The sequence below is a fragment of the Larimichthys crocea genome, chromosome VII (assembly GCF_000972845.2).
Source record: "Larimichthys crocea isolate SSNF chromosome VII, L_crocea_2.0, whole genome shotgun sequence".
NCBI classification, from domain to species: domain Eukaryota; kingdom Metazoa; phylum Chordata; class Actinopteri; family Sciaenidae; genus Larimichthys; species Larimichthys crocea.
This window is the reverse complement of record NC_040017.1, coordinates 6,568,400-6,588,713: the sequence shown is the minus strand read 5'-3', so window position 1 is coordinate 6,588,713 and position 20,314 is coordinate 6,568,400. Positions and strand designations below refer to the sequence as shown.

Here is a 20,314-nt window from a genome sequence, read left to right as displayed (position 1 = left end):
AGTTTTGTGCATCTTGTGGTGTTTAGATTTGCTCTATCCAGACTGTACTGTTACAGCGGTACTGTTGTAGGGTTGCAGGGTTGTGTGGTGGTGGAGGGTGACTGCAGGTTGTGTTAATCCAAAAAAATTAATCTGGCTCAACTTCTCCACTGCGGGACACTATGCACCCAAAACACAGACACCTGTGTTTTTGCTACAGTGCTTGATTTAGTCTGAATCATGCCCAAACAGTAAAACTATTTGAGGCTAATGCACATAAAAACATAGCAATAGATACAAATAGATTGAAGATAAGTAAGTGTGTGCAGTTTGCACGTACAGTTTGTACTTATAGTCCATATGGTCATAAATTTTGGTCTGCAGAGTGTAGTTTGGTCAACTTGTTCCAGACCAAGAAGAAAAAAAATCTTCTCTGATGACACAGAAGGTTCACAAAAAAAATAATAATTCAGCATTAATAGTTCTGACCGCAGCTGGACAAAAAAAAGGCTGTGGGTTGGCATTCAGAGGGAGAGAGAGAGAGAGAGAGAGAGGCAGAGAGAGAGAGAGAGAGAGAGGTGTGGATGAGGTGATTGACACGGCTGTAACTGGTTGTCTAATCCCTCCTTTTAAACGCATTAGCGTGCTGGACCTCGGAGACAGACACACAGAAGACAGGAGGATGCGTCTGCCAGTTTGACTTGGACTTTCTGTTACCGAACTGATTATACCTGGAGGACGTGCACATGGATGCCGGGCAGCCAGGAGCGCACAGGAAACATTTATTTACTGTGTTGAATTATTTGTCTACAGTGCGAATACAATAATCTTCTGTCTAATCGGATCTGTGATGCCTGTAACTGTGCCGGGAACCCACAGTGGCAGCGACACTGCTACAGGCATTTTGTACTGTAATATTACAAAACAATAGTTAATGTGTGGCTACCATGTTTCAGGCACTCTTTACTGGGGCACTGCTACAATACATGGAGTAATTGTCAACACACCTTTGTTTTAGCTCCTTTTATAGTTACCTGCACTCACCTTAGTGAGGTAACGTTTGAATTGAACCAAACATGCTCGATGTGAAAGCACTCTCACAGACATGGATGGATGTTGAACCTTACTGTGATATTAATGCAGAGGTGTAAGTATATTTTTGAGTTTTATATTAAACATTATCATTGTCACTCAGCCAAAAGTGTTAATGTGTTACAGTACACTATATTTTAGACTTTGTTTCTGATGTTCAATATCTTAATAAAAATTTAAAAAAAGCCTCTGCCAAAGTCTTTTATTGTAGATCATCTTTAGACACTAAAACTCCTAATGAAAGTCTGAGGCAGGGTTCATTACACATTTTACTGACCCTAAAATCTTGCCATGCCACACTTGAATGATTACTTTGGATAAATATCTGAAATAAGAAAATTCTAAATCAAATTTGTGTGCTGTATTTAGGACAGAATTTACTTCCCTCAGACAGCGCTAACTGACCAGTTAAATATTATGAACCATGAAATTATATCACGAAATTGAATTAAACTTGCAAAATATCACTGTTGCCTGCAGCTATACTCTTTTGTAAAAACCATTCAGCAGTGCAACAGAAAGCAGAGATGAACCCATTTCACAGCAGAGTTTCTTTTCAGCACTCGTGTAAAAACGGAGTCAGTTAGACAATAAATAAACTCATCTTTGAAACACCTTTTTCACTCAATGTGTTGAACACTTTCAAAACCCAGTGCTTCGAAAAACACAATCTGTTGTGGCTAATGGCTTATGTTAAGATTTCACTATCACCCTCACTCTTTACTGAGGCTTAGCCCCCAACTAGAAAAGCTGAAATAGTCTCTGAACTCCCTCTTTTATTCAAGGCCCTTTTAATCCTCCTAAAGGCTTGCAGTGTTCAATGAATGAAATAGGCAGGCAGGAGGAGGAGGAGTAGTGGGGGTTGTCAATGCCACAGATGAAAGCAACACGAGATGACCTGCTCCTGCTCCTGCACAAAAAGACGTCTTGACTTCTTATCTGAGGCTAAGAATCACTGAGTAGTCTCATTTAGGCTATAAAATCAATGGTATTCTGTGCTGTGTGAAAGAGTGCCCTTTCTTCTACCCATGTGCAATTAGTGGCAGCTATCAGTTTAGAGGGCAGTTTAATTGTACGCCTTCATTCAGACTTTGGGTTCAATCATTTATCAGAGGCAGACTAAGTGCTTTTCTTATATTACATTGTTCATTTGAAGCCACAAAACATGTTCCACACTCAATGAGTCCCTACGTAATAATACTTCAGAAAATATTCTTCATTCTTGAACTTGCTCACTTAGTAGAAGTTATATTCAATCAGCGGAACACCCAATAAACCCCATGCATGCATTACTGTGACTTTTATGTTAAACTTTTATTTCAGTCATGGGATTTTCACCACCTCATTACCATGATCATCACCATTGGCATCTTTATAATCATCATCATCAGCACTCACCTTGCCAGCAGGCACCGACTGTCAACTGCACATCAATCTGTGAGGGGTGGATTGGCCAGTCGTCCGTCACAAGGTAGGGGTCGTAGGTCACTCCGTCCACATAGAGCGTCACCACTGGGAACTCTACGTTGATGACGTAGTAATGCCACTCCTTGTCACAGATCTGTCAGAGAAAAAAAAAAAAGAGAAAGAATGTGTCATGAACTTAAATAACAGTAACAGTTAGCTGGTGTGGTTATTCACTTTTAAAGCAATAGTTTGAGACAGACTTTAACTTGCTTAGATTTGGTCATTGTTCCTTGGTTTATATGAGTCTACCATGAGTAAGTACACTACGTAGTTTAACAGTTTCCCTTTTGTCTGTTTTTACAATCTAAAATCGGTGTTGAGCATGTCATTTCTGTGTCTGACTTGCGGTGTGTTCCATTTGCTCTGTGCTGCTTGACACGGCTGGTCATGACATCTGTCCGAAACGGAACAGCCACATATTCTCTGCGGAGCAGCCTCTGAAACATGACTCGGAAAGCTTCTGGTGGAATCACAATCATTGTCTAGAACGAGCATGAATAGCTCCAGCGGCTGAATCACAGCAGGAATGTGTCACGGCCGTGTTCGGTGGGAATGAGCCATAAATATTTTGGGGACGCAGTGGCAATAAGCATTTGGCTTGGGAACCAGATGGCCAAAATGTCAAACTATTCATTAAAGGATTATCTGTGGATTATGTTTTTTCTTTTTTTCTTTTTTTTTGTTAAAGTGGGGATTCCAATGCAGAACCAGCAACATACAACATGTGCATATTAAGGTGTAAGCCTGTAGGACAATTTCTGAAGTTCTACTAGAAAGATCATTCATGACTGCATTCTACTAAAGGATATTTGACCACGATTTCACATACTGTAAGTGTTCAACTGACTGCAGCTGGTTAAGTAAATAATCTAAAATTGATCATTCTACAGTCTTTCTGTCATTGCTTGCACTTGGAACAATTTAAAGGCTGATAATCTTGGTCTTCCTCTGGGAATACACAACTCCCTGATCAGCCAAAGAACACAACTTAACTTTACCTACTTATCTTACATTGTAATACGTAATAAATACGTAATAAATCACTGATCACTGGCCTTTGATTGTGGTGAAGATGTGTGTGTATGAGGGGTAGCAAATACATACGTAGTCTTGTCAGGGTATTTGAACTGTTTTCTAATGCAGCACATCTTTATTTCTGATTTGAAACAAGAGTGGAGTACAATTAAACCAAACCCTTCACCCTTACACACACTGTGGTGTGCATGTTGTAAGATTTGAAGAGATTTATGCACACACACTCCACCAGTGGAGTGGACTGATGGTTTTTGCCCAGGCATGGCCTCCTCATTCTTTGTTCTGCTATTCCTCTTTGAGTCCCTTCTCCTTTTACCATAGAATTTTGTTAAATCTGCGATTGGAGACTTTTTGGCAGAGCCACGATAGATTTTATTATTCTAACTTTTTGTGTTACCCAGAAATCAAACACAGCGGCATTAGTAAATCAAATGTCCTGTCCTCTTTACGCCAAAGATAGGAATCTTTGGTTCAGTATGTAGTCTCACTCAGAGGGAACGTTTGTTCCACCTGATAAAAAACAGCAGGTTTATAGAAATTCTTGGCTTGTGAAGCTTTAAAATAGAATAGTTTCCTCTGTGCTGAACACTCACTGAAATGCATTAGTACATTACCTGTTTAACCTCTTCAGAAAAATGCTTGACTGCGCCACTCTTCAGCATGCTTGACCATTTACCTCGCTCTGCCGAGCAATTTAATTGATTGCACAAGTCCACTCATGCCTGTCTGTTTGTCTCTGAGTACATTTGTCTCTTCTTCCTCTTCCTCTGCCTCAGGACTTTACCTCAACACGGTCAACACTCCTTCCTCTCATCTATAACCTGGGACAACCTTTGAACCTTTAGCTTTGTGTAGCCTCCCTCTCTACTGAAGAGAGCTCCACAGCCTGCTTATTAACACCGCTTGCGCGGCAGATGGGAGTTCTAATCAATCCGGTTCATTTTCGCTGCTACTGAGGTGCAAGATACAACATCTGGTCTATTGGTGATCATTCTGCACAGCTGCTTAACACATATGCAGCATGTCGATGTGCTGAATCAGTGCTCAGAATCAATGGGGGGATAATCTGATTGTGGATTAGATGGTGCTACAGATGTGACTGATACTGATGGGATTGGCTTTGACATAAATGCGTACACAAAGTTGCCCTACACCTACAGTTACCATGTACATACAATTGTTTCATTGTGTCTCCATACATATTGAATACATGTCTTGTGCTCTTAATCTTTAATGTGTCCATTGCATTATCAACTAGATCTTGTAGATCTCTTTTTTCTATCCGGTTACATCTCATTACTCATATGCCAAGTGTAAAACAAGTTATGTATATTTGCACGCACACACATTAATCCCTCTGACATTTACACATGCAGACAGTCTCCTCCCATGCTCTACTGCTTCATCCCTGTTTTCTGCTGTTCAGTATTTCAAAGACAGCCTCAGGCCCATATGGGATCTGAGTGCCTAGTGGGTGACTTCCTCTTGCAGGCTTCAAAGGGAAAGATGCTGAGGCTCTCCAGCCCAAGAGGGGGCTGCCTCTGCCGGTTTGTGTTGTCAGTTGGAGATCTCTCTCAGGGGTAGAAGGAGTGAGAGAATTATGTAGTTACACAGTGTCAATACTACTTAGTAAAGCAGAAGAAGGGCTTGTGACTGGGGTTCAGACTGACAGAGGGATGGGGATACATTAGTGTTAAGCTGCTGGTGGCTAACATTTTGTTTTAGATCATTAAATAAAAAAAATAAAAAGTAAGCTTTTAATGTCTGGCTCTGGTTCGTCTCAAGGAAGAGATGTGTTTCCATTCTGAATACACTGGTGGCTGGCTGTCTTTTCTGCATGCCAGTTAATGTAGCTGTAAACAGGGACTGCCAAACGGAGGTCAACGAGAATGTGCATGGAATGAACAGATAGAGCTTATGAGCTGCTGATATATATGATATAGTTAAGATTAAGTCTCTGTTTAGGCTAACACACACACACACAATGAGCCACTGATACGTTATGAGATACTGCATTTATTAGGTAGTCTAAAAGTAGCCTTGTAACAATAACCAACCGGCAGAGTCTAATGTTAGCTGTCATTGATATACTGCTTCTTATTGTCTCTACCCTCCTGAGTGGACCTGTTATCGAGTATAACAAGGATCTATGAAAGTTAGGTTTTACTATGAGGAACTGGGCCTATACAAGCAGAGTCTGAGAACTCCTAAATGGAGCAAAAAGTAAGTAAGTAAACTTTATTTATGAAGCGGCTTTCAAAACCAGAGCTACACGGTGCTGTACAATGCAAGCATTGAAAAGATAAAATAGGAGATAACACTATAAAAACAATAAAACAGTGACACTAACTATGTTAAAAACTGGAAATAATAAAATAAAAACAACAAAACACCAAGCAATAAAAATACATTACAGGGCTAAGTGCTTAGAAAACCTGCATTTTTAATGGTTTGAAACAGAGAAATTTAAGATGTGGCTCATGTGTGAACAAGACAATGTGTTTTATGTACAAGCTCAAACAACAAAATGGTAGTATGCCTGATAGAAACTTGCAGACTACAATCAAATGTAGTCCAGTTAATGGAGATGGCATGAAAGTTCAGCATCTATTTTAGATAGAATAATAATTAGAGCTTGAAAGAACAGGTGCACTGCTATGCATGGGAAGACGCCAGCTGGACACAGATGGAAAAACCTGTGTGTGTGTTTGTGTGTGTAGGGGGTGAAATCAGTATCTGTGACAAAACCTGGAAATAACACAGAGAACCATCCACTATGATGCAATCTCAAAGCTATACAGCACTAAAAAAAGCCACAGGCCACTGGAGGGGTGTGTTTGTATGAGAAAGAGCGAGACAGTGATTCCACAAGGATACGTGACTTGTAATAACACCTACCCAGGGGTTGACCCACAAACAGTCACACATATATAACTGCACAGACATCAATCCAGCTCGATTAAGTGTCAACTTGAAAAACTTCAAAGCCAAAGTTAAAGTTTAGGAGAGCAGTTCCAACTTGCTTTGCTTATGAAAGCAAAAAGTTTCCTATTCCCCAATCCCTCCACTTTCTTGTGTCTCTGCCTGATGCAAATTGACAGACGGACGGAATAAATGAAATAAATAACCACATAAACAAGGAGAGGGAGGACGTGAAACAACCAGAGGACAAAGAGAAAGACAGTGAGAAAGAGAGAGAACGGAAACATCACACATCAAAGATCCTTCATCATCTCTTGGGGCATTCAATGGCGAGAAGAAAACAAAATTGCTATCTGCTCCTCCTATGTCTCAGTGTCTTTTTCTCTTTACAGTTTATTTGGTGTCTTTTCTTCTCTGCCTGTCTCTCCATTAGAACCTGACTGTGGGAGTTGTTGCCTCAAGTCCTTTGGAGTTGAAAGTCTTTAAGAGATCTGTCACCCAACCAAACCTACTGACTTCAAACAAGAGATGGAGGAACACGATAAAAAAAAGTAGAAGAATGAGAACAGATGAGGTGATCTCAGATCAGGAGGTGGCAGAGCAGAGAGATGACACCGAGGGATGGTGGAGATGAAAGAAGAGGAGGGAGGAAAATAGATAGAGGAAAATAATATAAAAAAAAGACTTTAAGAAGAAAGTGTGAGAAGAAGGGAAGGAAGGAAGACTTAATGCTGTAACTTCTATTACAGTGTCTAAACTCAGGAAACAACAACAGTGGAGAAAAGGAGTAAATCATTAAATAGCTGGACATATTGGAAAATACTACTCTCATATCTGTAGTAAATACGAAGGTAGAAACTATTTTCCCCTGATATGGCTAACTATCTCCTGGTCTCAAATTTATGAATCCCCCTATGGCAAACAAGTACCATCTGATAGATTGCTACTTGACGCCATCAGTTGGGTTGGTTAGGTTTAGGCATCAAGGGTGAGTTTGGATTGGGTTATGGTAAACCAGTCAGAGGCCGAGTAAGGCGGGTTATGCTCTTGCTATAGTAAGTAAGTAAAGACATAGTAGTAGTAGAAGATTCTCAATCTTAATTCTCAATTCTCCTCAGACTTGACAAACCATGAATGAGTATTTCCTAAATGTTCAGTTTAAAACTGGGCTTGTTTCTTCAGGTTTGTAGAACCTGGAGGTTCATTTCATTGTCATGTGTCACTTTCAAATGAGAGGGAATTAGACAAAGATTGTGGTACTGGTCAAAAGAAGCCAAGACTGCTAGTAGGAGAGGGAATGCAAACTACAGTCTCCAGTGTCAAAGTCTTTGTACAGTCAATCGTCAACTTTGAGCATTACCCAAACATGCTTTGAGCACTACTAGGTTACGTGAAGCATTTGAAAAAAATAGAAAAACTATCTTCTTCTTCTGGTAAAGACATTCTCCATCCTAATGTACCCTGGTCTTTATTCCCATGGCAGCCATATTTAGCAATGCTAGCAGTATGGCTATAGGGATGATATTGATGTTTAATCAGTTTCAGTCTATCATTTCGAAAAATTCCATGAAAACCGACATTCATAATTCCAAGTTAAAAGTAAAATTAGGGAGAAACATTCATGTCCACCACACGATTAAAGGTAATAACTTTGGTAATCTGTTTTTTTATTCATTTCATTCATTTTTATTGCATTTTGAAGTAAAAAACTCAATTTGGTTTTCTGCCAAACCAATGACATTTTCATTAGTCTCAGCTTTAGTAGTGTTAAAACATGCTATACTAATGTTTTGAACATGGTATAATACTTACAGCCTCACAAAGCCACTATACCAGTGCTGTAGCTGTCTGAGTAGTGTTCATCATAATAGGGTCGAACGTATGAGAACAACAGCCCAACTATGTCCTATTATTGTGTACCATGGTCCTTTAGGAATCTATTAAAGATTTTGTGCATTCAGGCTAAGAATAGTGTAGACTAACCTAAAGATAAATCCAAGCAATCACTGAAGCTCCTGAGATTACTTAATCTAGTTAGGTATTGTGAATCAACAGTAGGAATGACCAGGCAAAGACAGCAAAGATGCCTATAAACATGAGGTTATTCTTAGCTTGTGGACGTGGGGAAAAGGGACTGATGAAAAGAGAGGAAGGATGGAAGAAAGAGAAAGTAAAAGAGGTGGAGGGAGGGAGTTTAGGGGGGAGGAGAGCCTATAGGGCCTGGTGGAGGAAGGCTCCACAACAGAGATTGATGAGCAGTGGAAAGAAGGTGACTTTACGGAGGGGTGGGGAGGAGGAGCAGGGAAGGAATGAGAATGTTACTGTAGATTCAAAGTGAAAGCAGAGGTATAAAATGAAGGGATTGGATTGGTTGGTGGGTTTGCATGGTAAGGTACCAAATGAACCAGGAAATGATCACATTGTGACAAATGAGAGCTAGAAGGATATCACTGTAAGGATTAGTTTTATACAACTGAAGTCAATTCAATGACCTTGTTCTTTCTTATTTGTTTGTCAATTGAAAAATGTTGTAGACAGAAGTAAAAATGTAATATTTATACATTTCTAAATGTATCAGCTCAGTGGTTAGCTGCCACCTGAGGAAAATATGTCCTGTTTGGAGGTGTGTGTTCTCCCTTCTTTATGTGAGTTTTCTCGAGGTGCTCTACTTTCACTGCCTCCCAAAAGATATGAATAGGAGGAAGTCCAAATACTCTTGCCACTGTCCTTGACCAGGCTTCGAACCAGATCTCTGAGATGATCAATGATTTGGTTTATAAAATATGCACTATAAAAAAAAAGATGTGCTGATCAGCCGATCCTGAGTTGCACATTCAACCTTGTCTCACTCCTGTGATGTCAAATACTGTTGCTTAGTAGCCCTTAGTGGTGAGAAAGTTGATATATGGAGGTGGTGGGGGAGGTTGAAGAAACCCACAAGAGTACTCTTTGTGTCCAGAATAAAACCAAAAGTCAACACTGACCTCCTTTAAGTTACTTAAGTAACGTAACCTAACTACTTTATGTAACTTTTTCTAAACCTAAGTAGTTTTTGTGCCTAAACCCAACCAGTTTCACAACTTAAACAAAAGAAGCTACATTATGAAAGTCTAACCTAACTAACCATGCATTATAGCACATTTGGCTTGACGTTGCATATTTAACTTGACCACAGAGCACATCAAGAAATGACGTGAGGGGTTTTAATTCTTTCTAATTAGCAAAGGTCTAAGTTCTAAAGCTTTAGACAAACAACACACAGTCTTTCTTACATTTTTGGAATTGATGATAACTCTATCTTAAAAAGATTGGCATTTTGTTTTTTTTTTAGCCTGTCTTATATCAAAGTCAGTTTCCCTTCAAATACTCTTGAATTGATAAGATTGTTGCGTATGTGGTGACGTAATTCACGCCCACTGGAAGAGAAGGGAATCGTTTGCCAATTTTGCAAACGACTCCAAGGAAGTGAAACACTGGGCACCGGTTCTCAACATGAACCGGTTTTCGATTTCCATCCCTAGTAAATGGTGCTGGAAAGTAGGAACAAACAAACATACATGGTCTCCTGGTAGATCTAGACACAGTAGCATGTGACACACTAATGTCTACACAACAATATTTAAAGCTTTGCTAACACAGAGCTAGCCATTACAAGCCACCAGTCAGAACAGACCAAGTGACGCTGTAGCACCAAAGTCAAGTAAGCAGTGACAAGGTGACCGTGTATACTGTAGCTAATGAGGCACTCTAAACTGGGAGAAGCAGGGCCAGGAACTGATAAAAAAATAAGCTTTTGTACTCAAGGTAAGGTATTTTGTCTCTTTTAGCACTGACAGACGTTCCATATGCTAACGTAGTTCTGCAAATTGTATAAAATCAGACATAATGTTGCAAATTGTTGCTTACAGTTCAATGAATGTCGGCAACATTAAAGGTAAGGCTCTCACCCAATCCTGTTTGTCTGGCCTCAGAAATACTTAGCCTCTAGATTCATTAGCAGAAGTGCTGTTCGCTAACACATAATTGCCATAAATCATCGTCGGCTCAGTGTCAACATGGAAGCCATTATCATGTCAATTGTTGTAAGCAGCCAAAATTGGGTGTCTGAAAGCCTGTAATTACAAAAATAGAAAAAACAATTAAAAGGAAGTGATAGTGGAGGAACACTTTCTGCTGGATGTGTGGAAGTGAGTATGTGTCTGTCTGTGTGTCTGTATACATGTACTGTATCCATGTCTATGGTGTGTGTATGTGTATGGGAGAGGTACTTGAAGGTGACTATGAATTACCGGCTGGCAAAGGAGACTAATTAGAGTAGCAATTATACAGCCGCTCCCGGCAGAGACTGGGAGTCAACAGCCAAATGACCTCTCCACTAGCTCATAATAGGCCACACGCTCACACACACACACACACACACACACACACACACACACACAAGCAATCACAAAAAAAGAAGAAAAAAAAACACAGACACACACACACACACACACACACACACGTTAATATCCACAGGGTTTTTGGGTTGCATGGCAATTTTAGTGAGACTGATCACATTGACTTTCTCACCCTGTTGGGTTTATATGGAGCAACAGAATGGTTAGAGTGGAGAGAAATACTGTGTAATATTACAAATTTGGGGGTGTCCCGGTGGTTCAGTGGTCTAAGATGCATCCAGAATCATGTTTGAAGTATGTAATGTGTTGGGTTACAATTAAGCCCTGGCTGATGCTACAGGTAATCTGATTGGACTCTGAATTGATGACAAATGATGACAAATCTCAATGCAACCATCAAGTAGTTAAAATGAAAGCCTAAAATTAAAAATTACAATGAAATATGCTCCTGCATATTTCTATATTTTTATCTTTATTCAATATTGTGGCAGCCAGGTTTGTACTGCATGCAGGACACATTTTTCTTAGACAGCTGTTGGAATGAAGTACCTGGAACAGTGCTCCTTAGTGGGAGTAGCAGAGTCGAGCTGTTAATAATCCTTAATAATCCTCTCCCTCACTTCCTCTGTGGAGTCTAGGGGGCAGTCCAGGACAGAGCTGACCCTCTTGACCATGTTGTTGAGTCTTTTCCTGTCCCTCTCTCTGTGCTTCCCACAGGAAGAGACACTTACCTTCCAGTTTTTATATTTTATGCTATAACACGCTTCTCACACGTATCACTGTCTGGAAGTTTAAAGGCTGTTACTCTAAAGAGTTACTTTCTGAGCATACTGTAGTTTCCTGTTAGTCATCCTTCAACTTAGGTCGAACAGATGTTTTCATACTGTAAGGTGCAACTCCTCCCAAAGGAAGCAGGAGGGAGAGACAAGAGGTTAAGATGCAGCGTTAGATTAAAGAGTGCATGCCTTGCCAGGGTTATTAAAAGTTTGATGATTTTGCCCTTTTATCCAACAGTCACCTGTTGGAGGTGCAGCAGTGGTTAGAGACACATGATGGAGGCAATTATGGAACTTTAAAATCACTAGCACCCAATTTGCATAAAAACTGTTACTTTCTCTTGGAGTCACACACTGTGTGTGTCACACAACGATACGCATATATTAGATTCAGTGTGATTCACATTTTACAAAAACCCAGCATCATAGAGAAAAAGACGCTCATTTGAACTCCAAAACAATCAAGAATTATCATTATCATCATATCAATCATATATATGATTTTATGGGCACACTGCAAGCAGGAACTGCTAAGCACTACATTTAATGGTGCTAGTTTTTTAAAATGTAAATAAATGTACAAATAAAAGTGTAACTCACTGAATCCATTGTTGTCTCAATTTTATCTGAGAGGTGGCTCACGGTGTCAGACTTTAAAAAGCCCCGGGTTAAAACATTGTGAATGCGTAGGTGTTTTCTACACATGTGCACTTACATGCTGCTTAAGTTGTGAACACACAAACACAGTTTTAGTCAACACTCCTAATGCTTGTCAGTGGCTCAGGGGAGAAGTGTTGATTTGTGGGACAGCAGCTAATTATCTATCAGACAGGCTCCACATTACCTTGCGTGTTTCTTTTATAATTTCCTATGAATAGAACAAGACTATCTCAAAGTGGGAACAGAGGGAGGGAACAAAGAAAACAAAAGCGCTAAGTACATCAGAAAGAAAGGAAAGGTAGACACAGAATGAGAGAAAAGAAAGGTAGACAGAATATTTAAAACCCAGCGGGAGGACATTTTCAGACCTTTATAAAATCTAATGGAAAACAAAAAGATATTGAACATGCACTTACTGCAGAGTGGTTTAATGTCTGGCGTAAGTCATATAGGCAACCACAATAACCCCCCCACTGTGACACTGTCAGTGTGTGAATCCGATTTTCAGTCACTGTTTTACAGTGTCATAAAAAGAGTAAATAAAGAAGCAAATCGCAGCCATAATTTCAAATTGATTTGTATATATTTTTTTAAAAGCAGGTTTATGTGAAAGACAGATTTAAGACCAGACTTTAGTGCTGGATAAAAGAAATGAATGTGGAGCATATCAAACCAAAAGCATAACAATATTAAAAAGGCTATTTCACTTTTTAACTGCTCACAGACTTTTACTAAACTTTTCTAGCCATCTTGTCTACAATTTCTTAGAGCTAGTATTGGGAACATTTTGGCCCAAATAATATACATTTTTTTTAGATCCAAGGGTCTCCAAAATATTTTCCTTTGGGTCTGTTAGCAAACAGAATATTAGGTTACAGAAAGTGGGACTACCTTATTTCACCCCAGTTGATCTCCAGTCAGAAACTGAGCATGGCATCTCTGCAGCTGCACCACAGAATGTAGCCGTGTGAAACTTCAGCAGTGAATTACCACTGTGTGTATCAGTATCCAGAACTCAAGCACTGATAGTGATGTTTTTGGACAGGTCGTAAACAAAAGAATATGTTGGGCGTGTAGCCAGTGTTTAGATTTAAATTATGGCTGTTTACGCTGGATGGAGAGATTCTTGTGTGTCATATCAGAGGTAGATGATATGAAGTAAACAACATGTGAGCAATAGTTAAACAGTTGTCTGCCCTTACAGTGTCAGACTCTCTTTTTCATCATCTTCGTCTTTTATTCTTCAGTCTGGTCTGATATGGTACAAAAACACAAACATGCTGCAATGCTCGAGCCCGTTGCTTTGAGTGCTTTAAATTCAAGTCAGACAGAAACCCTCTGATCTGAGCGTTGTAGCCATCGGTTTGGAATAGGACCAGATAGGAGTGTGCGCTAAAGTCTAACGCTGATACCGGGGGATCCACTGTGTGTACAGTATGTGCAGAAGGGTTTAAGTGGGATTTGTATGGAGAGAGAGAGCTGGGACCTTGAATGCTGAGAGCCTGGAAGGTGGATTCAGAGTAATCACACCTTTTAGGCTACGTTTAGAGCAAAACAATCAAAGATATTGATGGACAGGTCACATGAAGCCAGTAATATAACAGCATCTTGCCATTCTAACTTATTATCTTAGTTAACTTTTATAAATTCATATGAACTAACTGGCTTTAAACTCATCCATTTTTTCGCCCCTTGAGCCTGGGTTGGTCTGGGTCTGCTGTGTTTCTGCTTGGGCTGATCATGATTCTGCTCCATAGACTGAATCTCTGTGGTTTGGAGTTTAGTTTCACTCCAGTGTTCTTGTTTTGTAATTTAACATATCAGACAGCAGAAACTGACCTTGCAAACTACCGCTGCTGCTTCACATTAAAAGTATTCCACTTTTATTGATATGAATAATATATGCACCAAGTTAGGTGAGCTTAATTAGCATTCCTAAAACGGGTCTGAATAACTAAACACATGACTGAGTACAAACAGAAACAGCTACACTGAGATGTTGGATGAAGATCTGCAGGCGACAAGATTTTACTGTCCGACATACCATCAAGGTAAAAACCACTTCACCTTGCTGTGAGGTGTGATGGAGAAACACACATATAGACACAACACATATAGAGTCCACTTAGAGGGTCGAAAATGATTGCTCTACACCTGTGACGCATGTATTGTGTTCATTTTACATCACCTGTTCACAGGGCTGAGCTCAATAAGTTTCAGTAAGCTTGTTCAGCTCCAAAGAAAAGTTTCTGTTCTCTGATGATTGACGTATAGATAGTGGTGTCTCTGCTGCTGAATACTGATAGGTGGTGTCATAGTATGTAGGAGGTAAAAGTGCTGATTTCCTGTTACGCCTAAAACCATGAACTAATGCGTGAATGTTTCTGGATTTGTCCGTTGCATCAGTCTCTCAGACGCAATGAATCACTCTCCTGGAGCCACTCTGTGACTACAATATATCTGTATATCCTACTTTAGGCACAGCGGTAAGGCAGAAAAGACTGTGACAGTGAGGGAGGGTGGACGTCTGGGTGAGGGAGAAGGGTAGCGTAACAGAGACAGAGAGAAAAAGAAGGGATTGTGAAACAAGAGCAGCCTCAGTGGGAGGGGAAAAAAAAAAGTCAAACACGGTCCCACAGGTTTTAACTGTCAGTACAAACTAAGCAGTGGTGAAAGTTGCCACAGACTTTTAGCAGAGGAGTGGAAGGAGACAGAGTGAAGGGAAGAGAGAGAGAGGGGGCATCATGCCATCTCCCCTACTGCCACACTACATCCATCACACGCCACCTTTTGATTACCTAAGCCCTGACAACACGTGCACTGCCGATACTCCTACACCAAATTTACCACCCCTCTACCAGGCTCACTTATTCCTCCGCCTCTCTGTCTCTATCTCTTCTACAATTCATCTCTCTTTCTCATACCACACTTAAGGTCAGGGTGGGATGTGCACAATAAATCTTCGCTGCAGATTCTGACAGCCACCCTCAATCCAGGAAGTGCTTTAGTCAGTCAGAGGGAAGGGCTGCACTGCACATTTTAAACTTAAAAACTATTTGGGTAGGCAAAAGTATTAGTGGAGAGAGTTTGGGAGAGTTATCTGAAAGTAAGACAAATCTGTGAGGGAGGGGGGTGGGGGTGAAAAAAAAAATAAAGCAAGTGAGAGGGAGGAAAGGGCGAAGGGTTAAGAGAGAGATTTCCTGGAAGAAGAGGAGATTCAGTGAACCCATTTGGTCCAGATTAATATGATGAATGGCACAGAACAGCAGCTTTTACTTTGCTGTTATTTTCTTTTATTTGGCCTTTGTGCTCCCTTGTATTACAAAGTGATATCAAAGGTCCCCAGTTTCTCAGAAAGTCACACCCACACATGTATCGTGGGCATCAAAATGTGTGAACAAGTGCATAACTGCTGTACAACACACACACACACACACACACACACACACACACACACACACACGGGTACACATAACAAACAGACAAAGAGCTACAAAGTGAGGGACACAGGTCTTTTTATCTTTACATATTACCTTATACATACAACACCAGGACTCAAGGCTTGATTGCTAAAGACTCAACCTGACTTCAGACTTAAAGCAGATGAAGTCAGATGTGACTGAACAACAGACGGGAAAAGTTTGTATTGCCCTGAGCCAACGGGTGGTAGAACCAGGTGTCGTTCATTGGAGGTGCGCAACGGTCGTGAGGTAACATATGCCCGTATAGGGTCATTCAAGTAGGTGGGTACCGGAGACTACTTTGTGGGCGAGCATTAGCGATTTGTATTTAATACAGGTTGCTGGTGGAGCCTGTGGGTAACATGTGCCCTTTCGGGGTTGATTGAAGACCAGGCACACAGCTGAGTTCTGGATCATCTGAAAGGCTTTCACTGTGCAGGCTGGGAGGAGGACTATTTTTGTACTTGACACAAATGACTTGAGACTTGACTTAGAAAGGACACAAATTAATTGACTTGAACCAAAACACCTTTGCTACATACATACTTAAGGCATATGCAGTCACACACACATAAAACTCTTCCACTCAATGACACGTGGTGATGCACTCACTGTGCACAATTACACAAACACATACATAACTATCCCTACCACTCTGCATGTCACTGATATTGTGTCACACACACACACACAGAGTAAGAGCCAGCAAGGTAATAAAAGCCATTGCTCCTCCACCCTGTCATTTAGTGGCCTCTCCAGCACGATTTCTACCTATCTAAGACCTACAGTACTTCCAACTCTCATAAAGAGGAGGTAATATTATCCAGGGATGGCGGGATGTGCATGGAATAAAAATGATGGAAAACTGCTTGGAACGGGGGTTTTCAGAAAGTGTGCTTGTAATAAAAGGCTGATTTCATTTGTGAAGCATACTGTGATAGCAGAGGTTGAGAGACACCTTGGCAGAATATAAGAGAAGATAATGCTGTCTCTGATGAATGAGTGATATCATACAGAGTGGACTGCAACGACGCAATCTGCCTGCTCCGATTACATTTGTTAAATTATTATTTTGCATGTTATTTTCCCTACACCCTGTGCGACTGTATTGTTCTTCTATCTGTCTATCATCTTGCTTATCAAACAGATTATGTTTGAATGATAGCAGCAGTAAGAATTAAGGCTGCTGTTGTTCTATTATTTATGGTCTACTTCTATTTCTTCCAGCTACCCCCCACAATATGTTATATATTGGCATGAGTCTGTCTCAGTGGGAAGCCCTTCCTTCCCTTAGTTCCCTCCATCACCATGTGTTTCTCTCCTTCTGCTACCCTTTTTTTTAATCTTTTTTTTTATCATTCCTTTACTTCCTCTGCCCTGTCTCTACCCTTTCTGTGGTTATTGATTCCTACTGTCAATAAGATACTCCACCTGAATACAAACAAGGCTATTTGCATGACTGCCAATCAATATAGAGAATCCAGTGATGGCTTCCGTGTTGTTTGCAATAAATTCACTGTTTTAATGTGAATATGTGCTGTGTGGGTACCACAGAGGGGATGGATGCTCTGATGACCACTGTATGTCAGAAGGATTTTAGCACAGAGGATTTTTACGCTCCACTTGGTGCAATTTTACAGGTAGAGTGGCATGGACGATTGCGCATAAAGGCCGATGTAAGTGTCTTCCCGCTTACTCCCAAAGTGCAGCTGGACAGCGGTCACAGTATTTGTCAGTAAAGCTGTGAGATATTCGCCTTAAGCTGAGTAAACAGTGAGATCTTAGTCCTGACCCAGAGCTAGATGTTGGCTCAGAACACACACAAACACACACAGAAAAAAGCATGTGGTCTGGGGGGCTCAGGTGGACAGAGGAGACAAGAACTGACGTTCAAACGGGTCTGAATGAGAGTGAGTCTACTTGTACATCAAACAGACAACCAGGAAGACCCTTCGAGAGCCTGTTTATGTAAGTATGTGTGTGTGTGTGTGTGTGTGTGTGTGTGTGTGTGTGTGCCCATCATGCTCTTTGGAGCCAGTTGCTGCAGCAGAGCTCTAAATTTAGCGGGCTCTTTAGTAGGAGTCATCTATCATTCAACAGGACCCCTCCCATGAGGAGAGAAAGGCAGTGTGTGAGTGTGTATGTGTTACAGAAAGACATAAAATAGCAACACAGATAAGGCAAAAAAACTGAAAGACCTGATACATTTTTGCATTTGACGCTTTTTACACTGTTATTGATTTAGGGCTGAACACAAACCATAGGATTTGTCCGAAATTTTAAAAATCTAGAATATGTGTTGGCAGTATATAGTTCATAAGAGGAGAAAATAATTAACCCCCAAAATAGAAAACTCTAATAAGTAGGACACTATGAGACTGTCCTCCGCAGAAGAACAGTAGTATTGGTTCAAGTCAGGTGGAAATCAGGTGACGCCATTATGAAGTGACAAAGTCCATGTACTCACCTGCTGATGCTTTTTTTTAAATAAATCCCTAAGAGCATCTAAAAAGTCTTTGAGCGAGAAAGTCACCAAGTTGGCAACACTAAGTCTTATGTGTCTGTGTCTGCATGTGATTGAGGGGATAGCTTTGTCTACCATGAATTATTCACTGGTTGTATGAATTCATATTAAATATTCGGCAGTAAAAGTCCCGGGGCCAAAAAATAAAAGTCCTGAAGTAGTGATAAGTGAATAGCCAGGCCTTAAACACACCGCTGCATTCGACCATACTCATCAATGCTCAGTGCTAACATCAGTGTTTGCTAGCATGTTCTGACTGTGATGATGACTTATTGTGAGTAATGAACACATTTTTAATTTCTAGATGCAACTCTGCTCTGACCCATGGTGCCTTTAGAAAGCGACAACTGTAGCAGAAGTAGTTAGTTCTTTCCTTACACATTTTGTCCTTCAGTGTCAAGGTATTTCTGAGATTTCTTTTAAAATACATGAAATATGTTGGAAAATAGTTGTTGAAAACACGTGAAAAGACTTTGAACGATATATATTACTGAAATGTGGAGTTAGAGGTTAAAACTGTTTTTCACCAGTTTTCAGTCCAGGATTTTGTGGGCGGTCCTAAAGGGTGGCTCGATGACATGCCAAGGCCACTCTGAGCATACCCCTGCACCCCTAGCAGAGAGACAGAGAGTAATTCATCTCGCTGTTTGTTTCAAAGTTAGTCATGTCATTGTCTGAACTCAGCTGACACGTTTCAGTCGCTTCAAAAAATTTCAGCTTGACTACCCCCAGAGTGGGCGTGACTTCAGTGCATTCAGCGGACACGCCCCCACAGTCCTGGAGCTGAGCTTCTCATATTTACACGATTTGGACCCACAGTCCTGGAGCTGAGCTTCTCATATTTACACGATTTGGACACCTAATTTCATAAACTTGTCGATATTTTTAATCATTCATCATTCATCATTTGACTGGGTGGTTAATAACACTTTCTTCTTTGGTCTGACAAACTCAGAATGTGTTGTAGAGGGCAGTTACAAACAGTGTGTTTTTTCTTTGAACTTGGACGAATTGTTAGGAAAAAGATTTCATGAAAACAAATTCCCGATTTTTGTGGATTGTTGTATTTTTTCAGCTGTTGCTGTTATTGTGAATTACTTGGTCAGCTCAGTGATTGCAATTTAAAAATGTGTTATACCGTTCCTCCTATTTTACTAATCTGCTTGTGGATCAAAATTGCACCACTCTCATTTGCACAGTAATTTGGTGCAGAATGGGAGACAGCTGCATGTGCTATTATTTGAGCCTGTTGTAATGATTTTTGGTCTGTGAGAGAACCTGGCATGTATGAATGGTGTGTGCCTTTCCTCTCTCGGAATCTCCTTCCTCTCCGAGCAAGACAGATGTTGTGCAGGCCTTCACTGTTTTCTCACAAACGGCATCTTTTAGCTCCCCGCTTCATTAAGAAACAACATAATTTCATAACCTCATCAGGTAGTGTGGTCCCTAAACATCTCGTGGTTTTCAAACAAGGATGACAGCAGTCAACAGCAGCACATAAGCAATCTGAAAATGCCAGATGCTCAACGTTTAAATTGTGCTCGGGAGATGTTTGTTTTGAATACAAGCCTGGACCAGGAGGCATACGTGAATGTACGGGGAGGGGGATCATGCCAAGTGGTTGGCAAAAGAATATGCTGTTCTCCATTTTATATTGTGATGACTGAGAATACATTCATGTGCACAATGAATTGGTATCATCAACCTTAATTTACTTTCATAACATGATGCTAAGGTCAAACATCTTCAAAATCAATAAAATGTAGTCTAACAAGTGCTGTATAAAGTACACCTTGTGAATTGCTAAGGTTAGACTAAGTATCACCTTCTCCACAGTTGGAGATGCCTTTCTTCAAATTTAAAGCTGCACTAATAAATATATATGAACAATGTGTTAAATGACTATGCGTAATGTCAAAGGTGCCTCTCCTAGTGATGAACCCACAGAGAATTTTCGCCTCACTCTGTCAATGTGCAGCAATGAAAAAGCTGATGGAGCCG

General features: G+C 40.5%; 1 protein-coding gene across 1 annotated transcript in view; it reads right to left on the bottom strand.

Moving 5' to 3' along the window:
* LOC104919397 (calsyntenin-2) overlaps positions 1-20,314 on the bottom strand; it is a 238,843-nt gene that overhangs the window by 26,511 nt on the left and 192,018 nt on the right. Inside the window, exon 9 of the mRNA XM_010731408.3 lies at positions 2,470-2,632. Coding sequence (XP_010729710.3) covers positions 2,470-2,632 — 163 coding nt within the window. The remainder of the gene's footprint in view (positions 1-2,469; positions 2,633-20,314) is intronic.